At 33.2% G+C, this 19,828-nt stretch overlaps 1 protein-coding gene across 3 annotated transcripts; it reads left to right on the top strand.

The window, feature by feature from the left end:
- The first annotated feature begins 428 nt into the window (after positions 1-428).
- On the top strand, positions 429-18,504 carry POU1F1 (POU class 1 homeobox 1). Of its 3 annotated transcripts, none has more exons than XM_003893807.5 (6): positions 437-713; positions 3,560-3,709; positions 12,161-12,385; positions 14,469-14,633; positions 15,388-15,448; positions 16,616-18,504. In XM_003893807.5, exons 1-6 carry the CDS (start codon positions 572-574, stop codon positions 16,824-16,826), a joined length of 954 nt encoding a protein of 317 aa, XP_003893856.1. In that variant the 5' UTR covers positions 437-571; the 3' UTR covers positions 16,827-18,504. The 3 variants fall into 3 exon arrangements, with proteins under 3 accessions (XP_009196624.1, XP_003893856.1, XP_003893855.1); XM_003893806.5 differs by having other exon boundaries at positions 438-713; positions 3,638-3,709; XM_009198360.4 differs by lacking the exon at positions 14,469-14,633 and having other exon boundaries at positions 429-713.
- The last annotated feature ends 1,324 nt before the right edge of the window (positions 18,505-19,828 follow it).

Below are 19,828 nucleotides of genomic sequence, written 5' to 3'. Positions count from 1 at the left end.
TACGCTTCTCTCAATATAATCTTAAATATTCAGTTTCTTAAAGTTATGTATAATAGTGTGCACTTTGTTTCATGTTATATCACAGATTTAATGAGAAGTTGTTTAAAAACATCTCATATTTATACATTCGCAATCGTGTTAGTAGCAAAAAGACACCTACTATTTTTCAGTTTACAGTGACATTTTTTTTTTGAGGGACACGTTTTCAAAGTTGTTGATTCCTCTCTAAAAGGTCTGAACTACTGAAGTTGTCAAATAAGGTTTCAGATTTCTCCCTTCCCCTCCATCTATACCCCAGAATCAGCTTCCTTTTCTGCCACGGATTATGTTTGGGTAAAAAAGGAAGACGGTTCGGATTGATAAAGCAATACTCCTGGGAAAAGACTATTAACATGTATAAAGGGATTTCCTTGCAATATAAATACTAGCGCGCACCCTCCTGGTGCCTCAGAGCCTTCCTGATGTATATATGCAGGTAGTGAGAATTGAATCGGCCCTTTGAGACAGTAATATAATAAAACTCTGATTTGGGGAGCAGCGGTTCTCCTTATTTTTCTACTCTCTTGTGGGAATGAGTTGCCAAGCTTTTACTTCGGCTGATACCTTTATACCCCTGAATTCTGACGCCTCTGCAACCCTGCCTCTGATAATGCATCACAGTGCTGCCGAGTGTCTACCAGTCTCCAACCATGCCACCAATGTGATGTCTACAGGTACTGAGTCCTATGACAGTTTACAGCTGGCGGGGCCTAAAGATTTCAGAATGAATGCTTTGAATCTTGGTAGTTAAAAATCTTTTTGCTTCTTTCATTTTACCCCTCCAATTTAATTTGTCTTAAGTGAAGTAAGTATTAAGCATATCTAAAAAGTCAACATGCCAAAGATTTTTTAAAGAAATATTAGTAAGTATAGTCATTTAAATCATTGTTGGCTTTGTTATAAGGAAGAAAATCTGTTTTCTACATAAGGAAAGAGTGAACTTGGACATTTTAAATCTAAAAGCCATTTAATGGAAATATTTATAGAATAAGGAGCAAATGAGATGAATATTATAAAATAACGCAATGTTTAAAAGGTGCTACTTCTTTATCTTAAAGATTTATTTGGTTGTTAAATTACATTTACTACAATCTAAAAACAGCTATAAACCTTATATTAAACATGACAGAAAAATCCAAATATCAACAACAATGGATTTCATAGAATAAAATAATGGAGTTTTATTTAACATATTTTTAGCATAAGATAAGAAATTATAGCCACGAATAACATGGCATTTAAAGCCCATTAACTAAGGTAAATTTTCTCAAGATTGCGTTCTGAAGAGACTTACTTCACTTATAACCATGTTTTAACATTTATGTCACATAACTTTTTAAAACAAAAATGAAACTTAAGAATTCAAAGGGTCAACACAATCAGCCAAATACGTATGTTTTGCCAATGTGTTCATTCTTTATGCAGTAAAAAAGTGTATTAAAGTTGATTTACAAATGGACAAAGACTTGAATTGAGTAAATTTCTTCCATTGAATAGCAATATAATATTTACATTCCATTTGTTTTAAATGCAACCTGCCTCATATTTAGGAATGAAATTATATACATTTAGAAATCAAAATTAGAGTTGATACATTTATATTCTGATTTGAAGGATTTAAGCTCTATCTTTTATTATTATTAAGCACTTTCTAAATATATGTGTAAGTTTGGCACCAATCTTCTGGATTTTAAAGAATCTAGAGGCCAGATATTTAGACTTTGGTAAAATCATTTAATGTAGAAATTTTTCAATATTACCTTTTAAATTAAATTACGGAAATCCACCAAAGATTTCTATAATTTAATGTAAAGGGTAATATAGGAAGTATCCTCCAGCATAATTTTTGGAAAAGATAATAAAGATTTTTTATCAAAAATATATGCTATGAATAAATTTAAGCAATTAACACATAGCTAATCATATATTTTAAATAGTAGGTCATCCTGTAGGTTGAGGATAATGAGAATAATACATTATTTCTGTGTTTGAAGATAATTTGGCCAGCATGAAAATAAAATTCAGAATTGAGGTAATAATCTAGTAAAATCTAATTTTATGCTCAAAATGCCATTTATTTACTTAAAAATAAGTAACAATTTATTTAGTAAATTCACCTATCCTGTAGTTAACTTCCTAAAATCTGAAACACAAACATTATTTAAGCCTTAAAATTAAAAAAAAATTATAATTAATAAAAGTGACCTACAAATGTTTTAAATGATAATAGCATTGATTTATAATATTTTAATGAAGTTTTAATCATATACATCTAATTTTCTAAGGAACTATTATAGAAACACTGACTTAAATGGGAACACTTGAGTATAAATGTGCTTAATGATAATTTGTTTAATTTTGGAATGCACAGTAAGACTTTTATATGTAATCATTATATTGCAAAATGACTTTAGTTCTTTTGACTTATAAGTTATAAAATAAAAATCCATACAGATTTTTAAAAATTAAACATTTTTCTTTATTTTAAAGTAATATATTTTACTTTATGAAGAGAAGTCTGTCTTTAATCACTAGATTGTATATCGGTGTTCTCAAAGGATTCTAACTGTACTTTATAACATCTCATTTATTAAAGAAGATAGTTATGTTTATGAAAACTAACCAATATATTCAAAATATGAAGGAAAAAATTGAGAAAATAAAATATATAAGGAAATACTGACCAGTGGTTTTATTGTCAATATTTTGCACTCCCTTTCAACTTGATGATTTGTGTTTAAAACTTAATAAAAGTCTAATAATTCCAATTTACTTTCAAAATACACATTGATTTCCTGAAGCATACAACCATTTATGAATAGTTACGTTTATATATGGCTTTATGGCTTTATGGATGTTAAGTCACCCAATGAATGAACTTATTTTTTGACCAGCTTTATCATTGGAATGGTTGTATCAATTGTGTATATGCAGACAACTTACAACCTCATGGTTTCAACATCAAAATAAATAGATCATATATTGTTACGGGTTTTTAATAGCACTCTGAATTGGTGAGATTTTTATGATTGTATCTAATAAAATGTTAGTTGCTCTGCCATTTCCACCTGGATGAAGCAAATTCATCAGACAAATAAGCAAAAATACACTGTTCAAGAGATAGTTTCTGTATTCATTCATACAGACTGCTTTATAATATCATGCAACACAATAATTTTAAAGGACTATTCTTCTAGTCGGCAAGTTGCAATGTTTGCATTGAACAGAACCTACAAGAATTCTACAACTCCCAAAAAACAAGGTCCAAATTGCTCAGTCACCCCTTCATGAGGCACTCATCACTACAGCACAGAGCACAGGATAATTAATGAAGTTCGTTTTGATGATTTATTATCTCATTACATGAGACAAACTGTGATCCCCCCTAGTTTTAACCTATTCATCACAGAACTTACCCAAAATGAGAAAAAATATTGGTATATAACTTTAAGAACCACATAAATGTGTATTTTTGAAATAAAATGAATGTGTCTTGAATCCTTATACATTTTCTTACCAGTCCCATCTATTTTGTCTTTGATCCAAACTCCTAAATGTTTGTGCACGCATTTCTTGGTGACAACGTTGGGAAACACAGCAACGGGACTTCATTATTCTGTTCCTTCCTGTCATTATGGAAACCAGCCATCAACCTATGGAGTGATGGCAGGTAAGAAAAGTTGTCTTTTACATGTTATTGTATTTGGGGACAATTAGATGGATTTTCTGGGCCTGAAATAATTGTGATCAGAGTGTGGCATGAAATTCAATTTCTTAACTTTGAAAATTACCGTTAAAAATCACCACTTCTTGTTTCCTGTGACACCCGCAGAGACCATAGGGGTTATACCTAATTTCCCTACTCACATGTCCCTGAACTGCTGTGCTTCTTGAGTTTGCTTTGTATGGTTTTTATTCAAAGACTGTTAATTGTAACTTGAGGCTATTGGCAGGCTTACCTTCACTAAAAATGTAGTAGCTACTAGCCTCATGTGGCTATTTAAACTTAAATGTAAACTAAGTAAAATAAAATAAGATTTCAAATTCAGTTTCTCAGTTGCACTTGCTATATTTCAAGTGCTCGATAACCACATGTGGCTAGTGACTCCCATATCAGACAGCACAGGTGTACAGAACACCTCCCCTCATCATTATATTCCTTCTGGACATTTGGTCCATAAAGGTAAATAAGACATTGATTGAAGCTAAGAGTGATTGGCAGGGGCTTTAGTGATAGCTGTTTCAGGCTTTAGCAGCCCTTTCTGAATTGCTTCTGAATGAGTCTTAGATTGAAATCATTGAAGTTACATACTTTTCTCCTATAAATAAGTAAAGTATGACTGTATCAAGTATAGCTACCTGTTTATTGATCCTTCTAGAAAGGCATCGAAGCACAGTTTTTGAGGAATAGGCAGATCTGGCTTATGAGATCTATTCATCAAAAATTCTTGCTTAATTTCATGGCATGGCTACATAAGATTTTAATCATTTTTAAAAAGTGCAGTTTTATTATGCACAGGATTTTCATTTGTTGGTTTATTTTTAAAGAAATTCTTTGAAAAGAACTCTTGTTGATGATAAACTAAAGCTGTGTGAGAAAATGTGTGTGTGCATGTGTATGTGTGTGATAATGAGGGAGACACTTTGGATAAAGGAATCATCTATTAGGGAAATCTTTTCTAACTGACTTGTGTTTTGTTATCATCCAGATAAGCAGTAAAAAAAAAAAAAAAAAAAACAAGCAGGCAAATATTGATTTATTCCTATAATTTTTCAAGTAAAATGGAGCAAATAGTTTAATTTTAATTAAATTGTTTAACCTTTGATGTCTCAAAATTTGTCTACTTAAGACTAAATAAAACATTAAAACTTTAAAATAATAATCCAGGAAAATATTAGTTTCTCCTTAATAAACCAGTATCCTAACATTTATGGTTAAATGAAGATCGGGGTTCTTAATGATGACCTGTAAATTCTGATATCTTTTTTTAATAATTAAGAAATAAAGCCATATTTTTTCTTCCTCTCTGGAAATGGATTATTTATGATCAACATGCTTAAATAGTATTCATAGTTAATGAGAAGAGCCCTCCTCAATGATGAACTACTTTCATTATAAAATAGTAAAACAAATGTGTTTAGCTACTAGAGGTGCGGGTGGAATGCTTTCTGTGGCCTTTACAACATTTGGATTAGGAGACAGGAAATGACAAACACATGCTGTTATTTCCTGGAGGAAAGACCTCACAGTTCATTTACAGGAACTCCCGGGAACCAAGGTACATCGTCAGTTTCTCTCTTAACCCAGCACAGAGGCAGTCCCTGCCAGTTGATTGAGGTTGGCACCGAGATTAAAACCAGTCACAGACCAGCAGCCAATAATCTCTTGCCCAAATACCGTCAGATAGTTTTGCTACCACCTCCCACCCCGCCAAATCAGAGAGGGCCACCCCTGGCCTCGGGAGTTTGCTGCTGGCCTCAGAATTCTAACACCCTTCCTGCTCCCAGGACTGGAGCCAATATGCCAATGTTCACATGGAGAGTGTTGGCAGCTCATGTCTTTCTGATACAAGTTTCCTCCAGCAGGAACTCAGCAAACCCTCTTCCATGAACCGCTTCCTCATTACAATTAAAATGAAAAGGCCCCCGGAAGAGCCTTTCAAAATGATTCAAAACCCTGGCTTAGTGACATCAACAGCACGAGTCTTACACCAAGGTCTGGAGCTATCACTGTGGTCTAAAATTAAATATATTTTACGAGTGAAAGAAAAACTCACCATCACAAGCAAAAAGATATTTGAATATTTTTGAGAGGGACTGTTAAATCTCTCTCAAAAATTTTGTTAAAATGTGATATGCTTTAAATGTCAGAATGTCTATACGGGGACATCATTCAGTATTAGCATTTGCCTCATGAGAGATTAAATCTAGGAGAATCTGAACTCTCTTGCCTTTATCCACAGTAAACCTGCATAAATTGAGTTACAAAATACAGCAATTCAGAAATAAGAGAAAAAAGGTAAATAAGAGAGAAATATATAAAGTACACAATAGAAACTTGATTATGTCGTTTGAATTTTCTGAGAAGTCTTAAGGCATTAATCAAATCAGCCGCTTCCATACAATCCACAGAAGTGTCTTAACAACAACAATGACATGGTGTCACATACTCTATATAAAAGTGAAACTACAGAAAGAACTATATTTCTAAAAGATATGAAATTATTTTCATATGGTTATGTCATTACCCATACTCTGATGCTTACATTTAGTTTGAGCATTTCATTAAATTAATAACTCACAGGAAAAGAAGAGCTGTAACTAATATTTTGTCAGGTTGGTAGGTAGAATTTTAATGATCAGATGAATTCACCGTACCTAATAGTCCAGGTGCAGGAAAAATAAAGAGAATGACTAATTGAGAGTAATGAGTTATCCATACCATTAACTAATTACTAACATTGTTCAAATGACTTAGCACCTCTGAGTTTCAGTCTCTTCATATCTAAGTTGTGGTGGGTACTACAACTCTATTGGGATTGAGTAGTAGCAAATTTGTGTCAGCTCAAAATGAGTTCTCTTTTGACCTTCTCTTCAGATACTCTTGCAGCTACATTCCTTCTGTCCTTTCACTCCTGAGAACTTAGAGAATTCAAATTCAACACCTTACAGTACAAATAATAAAAAATCGAGAATTACAAATGCTGTTCAAAGTCTCTCCTAGATAAACACAAAACAAAACAAAATATCAGAAAAAAGTTCTCAAAACCCTGACTTTTGGGTTTCTGAGAGATAGTTTCTGTTCTCCAGTATCTGAAGCAGAGTACAATTCAGGAAACAAGCTCAATGAGGGTTCACCCTTTCCGCTGTCCTGTGGAAACAGCAAATCAACCTCACTGTAATGAATGTTAAACCCACCCTCTTTACATGATGTAGTGGTCAAACCAAGAAGTGGTGTGAAAGTCCTTGCTTTAAAAATTAATTTCAAGGGGAAAACAAAACAAAACGAAAACCTCGTTTAAGTCCCAAACTCTTAAACAAGGTTTAAGTCCCAAGAGTTTGGGACTTAAACAAGGTGATGAGCATCCAATTCTTATTGATGAGAAATGGATATTAAAAGAAAAGATTGTTATGGCTGAAAATATTCTCGCTGCATGGGCTAACGCAAAAGAAAATGGAAATCAGCCTGACAAATGACAGGGGGTATAGTCTATTTGGGAACCCATCTTTTCATTTTTTGAAATTTGAATTTTTTTTTCTCTTAATTTACTTATTTTCCTTAGTTCTTTGCTTTATTTGGCCCTAAATTGTTCTGGTTGTAATAACTCTAAGGAAACAAGTAATTCTGAAGATCTTTCACTTCCGCATCATGAAAGGTCTTTTGGTAGCAGTAACATGATGTATTTTCACTTCCGGACTAGGGGTTGGCAACCCTTTTCTGTAAAAAACCAGACAGTAAATATCTCAACCTTTCTAGTCTTTGTTGCAACTATTCAACTCTGTCATTGTAGCAGGAAAGCAGTCACAGGCTGTATGTAAAGAAATAGGCGTTTCAAATTAAACCAAACAGCCAATGGGCCCCTGTTGTACATGGATAGAATTTACCAGTGCACACTAGTGAAAAGATCACAGTGGAAGTATATAATTTCCTTTGAATTTTTATGCCTAAGGAGCACAGGGGAATATATGCAAATATTCAGATACATGTTCCTGTGCGTGTTACAAGCACAGCAGGGTGGTGTATGTTACTGTGTCCCTCTGCTTCCCCTGTTTGTTTTTTTAAGGCATCAAGCCAGTAACCTGAGATGATGTTGTAAGCTAACCACATGCTGCAAAGATCAATTTGTCCCATGCTATGGTACATTGAGTCAGCGCCTAGTAAGGCAAGTCCTATCTCTGACCCCCATTGCCTGCTTTAAAAGATTTACCTCTGTTCTTCTCCCTCCTCTGTCACACAGAAATGCATACACAGCAATTTAGAAAGGCTCTGGTGAATTAATCTTCAATGTGAAAATGTATTTGGAACTACAGTGTGCAAACACTTCCAAGCTATGTGTGTGTGTGCTGTCCAGGCCTCAAGATAATTTTTCTTTACCCATGTTTCAGAAAATGTTGATGAGACCTCTGTTGCACATGACTCACCACATCTTTCATCTTATTTCCACCTTTTTCAGTAATCTAGGTTTTAAAAAGATTTGAAACATACTCATCCCAATCACTCTCCACACTCCCCCAAATGCAGGCTCAGATGCTAGAAACAGAAGTTCATTTGGCTGTTCTTTAAATGGTTATGATGAAATTCTGTGTGAAGTGAGTTCCAGGAAATCTGTGACCTTGCAGATAATTGTAGATATTTTCATATAATGAAAAATAAAAGTGGGCCGGGTGCAGTGGCTCATAACTGTAATCCCAGCACTTTGGGAGGCCGAAGCAGGTGGATCATCTGAGGTTAGGGGTTTGAGACCAGCCTGGCCAAAATGGTGAAACCCTGTCTCTAAACAAAAAATTATAAATAAAATTATACATAAAAAAATAAATAAATAAATACAAAAATTAGCCAGGCGTGGTGGCAGGCGCCTGTAGTCCAAGCTACTCAGGAGGCTGAGGCAGGAGAATTGCTTGAAGCTAGGAGGCAGAGGTTGCAGTGAGCTGAGATGGCACCACTGCACTCCAGCCCGGGGAACAAGAGCAAGACGCTGTCTCCAAAAAAAAAAGAAAAAAGAAAGAAAAGAAACCAAAAGCAAAAGGAAAAAAAGAAAAATTGTATCACACATCACATTTTGCTTCTTGTTCTGGATGCCAAACCTTGGAGAATGCTATTTTCTGTGTACTTTCCATGGATTCCATTCAAATTTGTCTTCTGTGTGTCCACTTCACCAGAGTACTTACAATGTGTAAACTACCTTTCAATTTTTGTGGCTCGGTTCTGTGGCTTATACCTATAATCCTAGCACTTTAGGAAGCTTTGGTGGGAGCATTGCTTGAAGCCAGGAGTTTGAGACCAGCCTGGGCAACACAGTGAGATCCCATCTTTGCAAAAAATTTAAAAAATTAGATGAGCATGGTGGCGCATGCCTGTAGATACTACTTAGGATGCTGAAGTGGCAGGACGGCTTGGGGCAGGAATTTGAGACTGCAGTGAGCTATGATTTTACCACTGCACTCCAATCTAGGAGACAGAGTAAGACCTCGTCTCTAAAAATAAAGAATAAATAAGCAAAAATAAATAAATAAATAAATAATTTTATGGAAATAGGGATGACACACTTTATATACATTTTATTGTAATATATTTTGTCTAAAAGCATTTGTTTAAAATAGCCAAAGGTGTTTAAATGCAGAGAAAACCTTTTAAAGGGAAGTTATTTAATTTAGTGAGTATAAACTGCCTGGAAAATGAACCAGGCAATTATTTTGATGTGGCTTGCTGCAATGCTTATTAGACTTTAGTTCTGGTTTAAACTGCAAAGTTAATTCGTTGGGCACTGAAGGCAAGTTGTTTAATTTCTTTCTACTTAAATTTTCTACATTGTAAATTATGGGGAAAAATATATATCTTTCCTGACTCATTTTTTTTTTTGTATAAAGACAAATATGATGACAAATGTGAAATTAACGCAACACAAAGTGTTGCATAGAAGATTTGTAGCAGTACATGATTATGATCAGCAAGAGAAATTGAAAATAATAATAAAATTTGATAACAAATTCAGACCTTATAGTATGCATATGTAAAAAACACACAAATTGTTTATATAAAATAAACATAATTTGACATAGGTTAAATGAGTCATCTAAAGTGTCTTAAAATATGTTAAATGTACAAAATCTAACAGTAGCCTGGCTTTTCTTTGTACTCTTTCTCAGGGTATTTTATCATTAAATGTATTAAGTGATACCTGATGGACCTTAATAATAAAAGAAGTGAAAGTTTTATAAATATATGTGCAAATCAATTCTGAAAGTATAAGCACAAAACAACTCTTCAGATAAATATCAGATTAAATAGATGCTAACATAAATGTCATCAGTTTTCTTTTTACATCTATTAGTCCTTCTTTTAATTTAGCAGAAAACTAAAATTAATAAAAAGCTAAAAATGAACCCCACAGCAATAAACATTTTGAAGAAAAGCTATATAATAAAAGGAAAGTTGGTCAAATTGTTTTTAAGAATGTTCTCTGGTCTGATCAAGATGCCACACAATAAAGCATACACTGGATAGTTGACTGGCTTTTACAAAAGTAAACCTGGATAATTTTAGTTTGTAAAAGTAGCAGGAATTTTTTAAAGACAAAAATTGTTTCTTTCACATCTTTTTCCCAGCTTTAAAGCAGACAAATTTATTTTATGCTGATTTGTTTAACCTCTCATTTATATGTTTACTTTGTTTTAGAAAAATAATATGCCCTTTTAGATGGGGTGCACTTTATAATTACATATTTTTATATAAATAATATAAACCAACAATTTGCTGAGTTGCAGTATTCTTTGCTCATTACATATTGATATATTAATGTAAGATTTATGTATTCTGGAAAATACACTATTACTCATGTCTTTGACTTGAGAATGTATGTGTAGAGTAATTATAGGTGGCATGAACTCTGGATGCATTTTTTCAGTAAGTTTCTAAGAATCATTATTGCATGTATTCCATAGTAATTTATTTTAAAATATTTATACTTATAAGAAAAGGATTAATTACTCAATATTTTTGTATAAAAATGCCTTGCTTACACAATCATCCTTCTATGTATGTGGCACGTTGGTTCCAGGACCCCCAAGGATACTGAAATCTTTGGATGCTCAAGTCCCTGGTATAAAATGGTGTAGTATTTGCAAATAATCTAGGCACATTCTCTACTTTAAATCGTCTCTAGATTACTTATAATATCTAAATCAATGCAAATGCTATGTAAATAATTGTTATACTATACTGGGTTATTTGTATCATTTTTATTCTTGTGTTGTTATTTTTTACTTTATTTTTTAAATGTATTTAATCCATTGTTGCATCAATCCATGAATGCAGAACCCATGGATACAGAAGGCACACTAGACATGTCATTTAATATAAATTAAAGTAAAATCTTTGTCTATAAAAACTGTAATGCATTGATAAAGAAAACAAGAAACAAAATGTGTTGGAATTTGGCTTATATACGACTCTCTCACCTATACTTCCCAACTGAGATAGACTCTTCCAATGAAGAAGGAAGTCTGGAAGCAATTGTGTAATAATTTCAGACCTTTTTACATTTTTTGTGATTTAACGTATCCACTCAATAGAGTCAATGCTTTATCATTTATGGGTAATTACTTATCATATATAAAGTTGCAAACTTTCTTGCTACTTATTTTTGCTTTTCCTTAAATAATAATCAAGAAATTATTCCATTCTATTGTATATTTTTCAAGAAATCTTGTTAGTGACTTTTTAATAGAACTTTCGAGGTTACCTTTTGTTAATGTTTAATCATTCCTCAAGCCTATTTAGCCATATTAATATATTTTATATTCTTATCATTCTTTTTCTGCCTGCCTTCATTTAATTAAAAAAGATGTGATTTTTCCTAATAAAATCAAGTTTTTACTGATTAAATAGGGGGGCATTTTTATATTGTGAAATCAATTTCCCAATCACAAGAAAACTTCTCAGCATAGCACTGAGCTGAAGCATTTAGTGCCATGATTACAACAAACATCACCCATTATTTGTTCAATGAATTAAGAAAACAGAGTTCCATGCATAGATTCTGGTTAGAGTTCAACCTCAGATTCCCAGGAATAGGTGTCATTTAAGAGAAAAACATGACAGAAAACGTACACTTCCGAGAGAAGTTGTTTGTTTCTATTTTAGTTATTCGCAGTCCCCTGCTTCTTTCCTTTAACCCTATCTTTGGTGTTGCTGCTCTGGAGAAGGTAGAAGATAAATAATCTCAATTCTACTAAGCTACTTTGACTTCTTCTTCAGAAGACTACATGTAAGGTAACCTTTTAAGTACTGAGACAGGCTAGAGCAGAATAATGGGCTAAATCAGGCAAAATCCTTTCTTATATAGAAATAAGGAAGAATTACAATTGGTCTTTTTCATTTTATTTCTTTGTTTGCTCACAGGTAGTTTAACCCCTTGTCTTTATAAATTTCCTGACCACACTTTGAGTCATGGATTTCCTCCTATACACCAGCCTCTCCTGGCAGAGGACCCCACGGCTGCTGATTTCAAGCAGGAACTCAGGCGGAAAAGTAAATTGGTGGAAGAGCCAATAGACATGGATTCTCCAGAAATCAGAGAACTCGAAAAGTTTGCCAACGAATTTAAAGTGAGAAGAATTAAGTTAGGTATGTGCTTGTTAAGGGCAACAGGAAAAAGAGCTTGGTTTGCAAATCTTTATTGCTGTTAAATCTCTTATATGTTACTCAAATGTATAAGAAGATTGTCATTCTTCATCTCTACTGTGGACGTAGTTAATTGTTATGGAAATCCTCCAAAAACCTTTGTTTATTGATAATTTCTTAAGAGCCTAAATACATAATTTTTAAATTAATAATACTCTTTCAAAACTTACCCACCTCAACTTTAGTTTCGAAGTGCCCATTTTTATCTATATTTTATTTGAACCATACATACTGATATATTAATATGTAGTGAAATGTGTGAGGCCATACTTTTATGTGATTCAAAAGTACAAAAGAGTATAAGTGACATGTATCCTTCTGCTTGTTTTTTCTGTTTATCATTGTTGTTAGTTCTTTGTGTATCTTTCCAATGATAGCTCATGGATAGATATGCAAATATATGTATTGTGCCCAACTTAAGTATGATTTGAAGTTTTCAGTAGTAATTTTTCTAGAGCTCTTTTTCCTTTGTGGAGCTGTCAAGTTTCACTTTATGAATATACTGCAATTTATTTGACCAGTCCTCTCCTGATGAAATTCGGGTGGTTTCTGATCTTTGACTGTTAGAAACAAGGCCACGATGATTAACCCTATAAATGTTATTTTGCACCCATATAAATAAATGTGCAGGAAAAATGTTAGAAGCACAATTGCTTGATCAAAAGTATGTGTACTGGTAATTTTGATAGATGTTGTCAAACTGGTCTCTAGAGAAGCTGTACCAAATTTTACTGTCACCGTGAGAATCTTTTTCAACATGCTCAGGCTATATAGACTCCAAAACGGCATGAGTTTTTAAAATCTATTTCTTTTTATTTTCTGCTTAATGGTATCTCCAGCATCTAGAAGAGTGTAACTAGAACACAAAATAAATAAATGGTGGTTGAAGGAAAAAATATGCTGTTAATCTTTTAGATCTTTGCACATCAGACAGGTCAAAGTGACATTTCACTGCTATTTCATTTAAAATTTATTTTATTATGATTGTAAAGTGTATTATTTAATGTGCTTGACAATCATTTAAGTTTCTTTTTCTGTGAACTGTCTGTTCAGAGTCTTTGCTCATTTTCTATTGAAGTGTTTTTAAAATAAAACAACTATAACAATTAACTTTGGTTAAATTGCATAAAGTTGTGTATATTTTTTAATGGATTGAAATAACAGTTCAAAACTCTGCACTTGCAGAATGAACCATAGGTAATTTAATAAGAATATTTATTGATGGGCATCATATGCAACCATTTTATACATATAGGTATATAGCCTTAGGTCCTGAAATAATATGTAGCTATCACATGTAATAAACACAGTAGTAGGAATCTTTGTGAAATTCATTTTCAGTTTGCTATTTATATTACTGTGAATGTTTCAAATTATATGTTGATTATTTCAGCTGTACTCTAAAAATGTTTCGGACAAACAATAAGGATCATTAGTCTGAAGACAGAGGCAATACCAAAAACTATAAAACGGGCTCAGAGGTATATGTGAAATGTGTAATCATAACCTCTTAATAAACACGGTTTTAGGGAAAGCAGAATAATTCTTCGTTTTATTTAGTACCCTTCAACAATATCATTGAATCTTTTAGAGTTGAAATAAAAAATTTTATGATATATAACCATATATTTTATGCATTATAGTTAATATATTAAAGATTTTTGAGCATATATTATTTGATATTTAACAATAATGATAAAAAGAGCTGTAATTTTCAAGTGCCTTATAAAGTGTTTAGGATACACCTAAACACTGGCTAAATATTATGAATGGCAGATGTTTCTATCTGAATTATTTTGGTGAGTAGATAAAAGTAATTTATTAACTAGAAGAAATATGTTTTGAAGTATTGGACAAGTACTTGAAAGTATAATGAATCTTACTAAATAATTCTGATTTGCCAAGACTATATAGTTAAAAAACAGTATGTAATAGTTGACAAAGATACAAAGATTTGTGTGACAATGAACCAAAATTAACATTTTTTGGAAAGTTGGAGCTGATGGTCTTTATTGTCCCTTCACAGGATACACCCAAACAAATGTTGGGGAGGCCCTGGCAGCTGTGCATGGCTCTGAATTCAGTCAAACAACAATCTGCCGATTTGAAAATCTGCAGCTCAGCTTTAAAAATGCATGCAAACTGAAAGCAATATTATCTAAATGGCTGGAGGAAGCTGAGCAAGTAGGAGGTACTAAACTGTGTCTCTGAAGGCAGTGCTATGTTTTAACCTAAAAATAATGGCTTCAATCAGTAGGATTAATGCTAAAGCAGGAATTTTGAGGGATTTTTTTTTTCCTCCTTTTCTCTTTGAGATGAAAAACAAACATTTTGTTATATCACACTAAAAACAACAACAAAAAAGGAAGGGCAATGTAAGTATGGAAATAAATTTATTGAGGAGAGAATAACCTATATAAGGAAAGCTTACAAGGTAAGTTGGCATTAGCATGAAGGGGTAAAATGCTTATTTTTTTACACATCCATTTTTTTCCTCTCTTTTATACTAGAGAAATTATATATGAATCACATTTGTATCCTAATATTAGTGTACACAAAACATTTGCACACACGAGTCTTCCGAGTAAATAATATAAGCAATTGCTAGATATGCAACTTAATGAGATACAATTATCTACTCATACAAATGTCAGAGCTGGATAAACAGTGAGGTTTGAGAGTAGTTACAGCAAGCATTCCAACAAAAGTAAATGAGGATATTATTTGTAGAAAGTGCCTTTGCGAGGTTAACATTTATTTCTGCGTTGATATTTTTCACTAAGGTCTGTAATAGAAAATGACTTAGACTGCAAACATTTAAGACAAAAATGTCTGGCATTTTTATTTTGCATTGTTTTATGAAAACAAATTGAAATCCAAATCAGATAGTTTTTTATAAAGAGTCTACTTTGTATTTGTAATTATCTCTCTTTTCCACAATATAGCTTTGTACAATGAAAAAGTGGGAGCAAATGAAAGGAAAAGAAAACGAAGAACAACTATAAGGTATTCTTTATATTAAAAGTTACTGAGGACAAAACTGATATTTTATAAATGGAATGAGCATTTGAGTGTAATGCAGGTGTAACATAACATAGAAATGTAAGGCGAATTGGGAGGCCAAGGTGGGCCTGAGGTCAGGAGTCCGAGACCAGTCTGGCCAACATGGTGAAACTCTTGTCTCTACTAAAAATATAAAATTTAGCCGGTCATAGTGGCGGGTGCCTATAATCCCAGCTACTCAGGAGGCTGAGGCAGGAGAATGGCTTGAACCCGGGAGGCGGAGGTTGCAGTGATCCGAGATTGCACCACTGCACTCCAGCCTGGGCAACAGAGCGAGACTCTGTCTCAAACAATGAAATAAAATAAAATAAAATAAAATAAAAGTAAATACAGTCTAATGAAGAAACAGGATGGGTTATAAAAAAAATGTAATAACTGTGAGAAATGGAGAGCTAATAATTTTTAACATTTGATGGAAAATTATGTATTGTTTGATTCAAGAACACTTTTGCTCCAGAAATTATGAATACAAACAGAAAGAAAACAATCATTTCTAAGAGAAATGGCCATATCTTCTGCCCTTTTAGATATAACTTATTGCTCTGGCAATGTAGTATCCACGGTGTTTGTAGTATTTAAAAATATGACACTAGTAATCAGTGTTTCGGTCTCTTAAAGTTCAACATGACCTCTTGCATTTCAACCCAGAAAGATTGTTCATTGATCTTTTTGTAGTTTTTGTGAGACATGCTTAGGAAATACTAAAAGACAGGTTTTGTTTTGGTTGGTCAGTTGTTCACTAGAGATTTTCTTTATTGAAAACAGCCCTAAATGATTTTGGGGAGATATTTAGAAATGGCTAGGAAAATGTTCATTTTCTTTTCATGAACTCAGTGCCCTCTGGTGGCACAAAGTGGGATACACATAGAAAGCCTGGGTCCCTTACTTAATTCTTTCTGTGACTCTGGTGCAACTCTACCTTGCCTAAGACCAAACATCTACACATTTAACAAACTATACGTTTTTCCTTGTAAAGTGTCTTGCAAGTATGTTCAGAGTTTTTAGTTTCCTCTTCATGTTAATATTTAGGAAATTCAACCTTAATTTTGATCTGCCACAAACTTCACTAAAAACAACATAATTTCACCCCTTATGTCCACCCCACCCCAGCATCGCTGCTAAAGATGCTCTGGAGCGACACTTTGGAGAACAGAATAAACCTTCTTCTCAAGAGATCATGCGGATGGCTGAAGAACTGAATCTGGAGAAAGAAGTAGTAAGAGTTTGGTTTTGCAACCGGAGGCAACGAGAAAAACGGGTGAAAACAAGTCTGAATCAGAGTTTATTTTCTATTTCTAAGGAGCATCTTGAGTGCAGATAAGATTTTTCTACTGCATAATAGCCTTTTGTTTTTTTCCTGTTTCATTCCTTTCTCTTCCTCAAGAAAAACAGAAATTACTTGGTTGACTTAAAATCCTTTTATATCAATAGCTTTTACAGAAGCTTTGCTGTTCCACTTCTTTTAAAAAAGAAACCAACAATTTAAATTATAGTGATGTTATTTACTTGAAATAATTATTCTCAGAAGCCAGATTATACATTTTAAGCCAAATATATTAACAGTAATAAAACGATCTCTCTCTGTTTTCTCTCTCTCTCTCACACACACACACTGACATATGAGTGTGCATATGAGTTTATAGATTCCTTTTCCAAAGATGTGTATTAGCTTTTTAACATTTAAGTCAGTAATGACACATATGTAAAGCACATCGCCAGAAATATCCAATTCGAAAATTAATTAGCCAATGTTCTGCTTTCTACCAACTCTACTAGTTTGTCTGAACTAAAAGTTTTGAACTTAGAGCCGGAGGTGTCTTATAGTTTTATTACTACCTTTAAGGAATAAGCTTCAATCAGAATTGATACTTTGAAGTAGAACTGTTTCAAAAGAGATTTGTAGAAACATTAATTTTTGATCTTTTTATTCTTCCTAAATATTAGCTTTTTGATGTGTAGCCATAGAAAAGAATGCTTTATGGATCCTTGAGCCTCAAACCATTAGTCTATAAGCTGCAACGGGACAGGAAGAGATCTGGCTTGTTTGGTGTGATTTCTCCGGGACTTGGGAAAGTTCTTGCTCATATTAGGCATGCAATATTTGTTAAATGAAGGAGTGCAATGTTAACAATAGCTACAAATGTGAACGGCATCACCTAATTTTAAATTATAATGTTTTTGAAATCTCACAATCTGGAAAATCATCCAGGTTTCTATAACAAGACATGATCACTTTTGGTATAATTGATTAGAATCTGATTTACTATTTGTAAGAATGTTTGACATATTGAGATTTTAATTTTAATTCTGAGAATTGTATCGAAAAGAACATATTTATTTAAATTTTAAGAATGCATTACCTTGAAATATGCTAGTAGAAGCAAACTGTAATGTGATATTAACTTAGAATAGTGACTTTTTTTTTGCATTTGGAATGTAAATCTGCTGGCTATGTTTATCTAACTTATTTTAATATAACAAAAGTGGTAATAATTAGACCAAATTTTATTGTTGAATTAGAATGCTTAGAAAATAAATGATACTGTCCAGTCTCTTTTTATGATATTATTAAAGACCCAGCATTTTTATGGGTCATAATCTACATAGACTATGTATGTATGTTCATACATAATCACCATCAATTGGATGGGTAAAATTTGATATATTACTAACAAAGATAGACATTTAACTAACAAAACAGCTTTCAGTGGCCTAATCATCCATGCTTAAGCACACATTTAGCATCCAAAAGATATGAAATACAACATTCTTATTTAAGAGTAAATTCCAAATTATTCAGCCACACAGCCATTCAAGTTCCTTCTCTGGATAACTCAATATTTCTTCGCCTACTTAAAACACATTAACTGGGGAAGGAATTCTTTAGTTTGCTAAAAGCCAGATCATGTATACATACATGTATATGTATATATGCAAAAATGTATATATGCACTTTGAAACTTGCAAATAGAAATAAAACGTCATGCAGTATAAATCTAGATTAGTGATTGTTTTGCATTTTAAATATGATTCCTCTGGTAATGTTTACTCTTTATGTAACAAAAATAAGCATGTATATATGCTTACATCATCAATATATTTTAGATCATAATCAGTATCATTAAACATCCATCCATAAGGTTATTCTTTTCAAGTTTAGACACTACCAGTATTGGGAACTATGTTTTTCCCTAAAATAAATTATTTTAATACTTACTATTGAAATAGCAAATTATTATTATTAGTATTATTATTAGTATTATTATTGAGACGGAATCTCGCTCTGTCACCCAGGCTGGAGTACAGTGGCATGATTATTGTTCACTGCAGCCTCAGTCTCCTGGCCTCTCCACCTCAGCCTCCTGAGTAGCTGGGACTACAGTTGCCACGCTACCATGCCTGGTTATGTTCAAAATTTTTGTAGAGACGGGGGTCTCCCTATGTTGCCCAGCCTGATCTTGAACTCCTAGACCTAAGCGATCCTCCCTCCTCAGCCTCCCAAAGTGCTGGAATTACAGGCATGAACCACTGTGCCCAGTGAAATAGCAATTCTTTGCTAACTGATATGGTTTGGCTGTGTCCTACCCAAATCTCATCTTGAATTGTAGTTCCCATAATCCCCACGTGTGGTGGGAGGGACCAAGTGAAGATTAGGGGGACGATTTCCCGCATCCTGTTCTTACAATAGTTAGTTCTCATGAGATCTGATGGTCTTATAAGGGGCTTTCCCCTTAGGTGGGCTCTCATTCGCTCTCCTGCCGCTCTGCAAAGAGGTACCTTCCACCATGATTGTAAGTTTCCTGAGGCCTTCCCAACCAGTAAGTACCAGTAACTCATTTGTATTGTTTTGTATTATACAAAGCTCATTTGTATTGAGACTACTTTCTAACTACATTAAAATAATACTTTAATATATTTTGATTAATTTTCAGAACAGAAAATGGTTAATGCCATTTAGAATGCTAAACCTCAATTAAACAAATGACATATAATTCCCTGTGTAGACTGGTACGTTCATACTTTGGGGAATAAATGACAAAGGCTGACTTTAGCCATAGTCTTTCCCTCTTATATATTTGTGAGCTCTTTAAGTCTTCAGGAATTCAGCAGAGTTGTCCATTAAAATGGAAGAAAGATGTTTGTCATTTCTACTAGTTTGGTACATTCAACTTTACCTAGTAAAGGTAGCTGATAAACTCATTCATACAATTTACCTTTCCATCTCTAAAGGTGGAAAGGATTTGTCCAGTCAAAGAAATATTTTCAGTGTTTGGGGATGGTTGGGGGATGTGTGTATTTTCAAATTGTTGGGGGAATGTGGTG

Source organism: Papio anubis, chromosome 2 (genome assembly GCF_008728515.1).
Source record: "Papio anubis isolate 15944 chromosome 2, Panubis1.0, whole genome shotgun sequence".
Taxonomy (NCBI): Eukaryota; Metazoa; Chordata; class Mammalia; order Primates; family Cercopithecidae; genus Papio; species Papio anubis.
The sequence above is the reverse complement of the archived record's forward strand: the minus strand, read 5'-3'. Positions and strand labels throughout refer to the sequence as shown.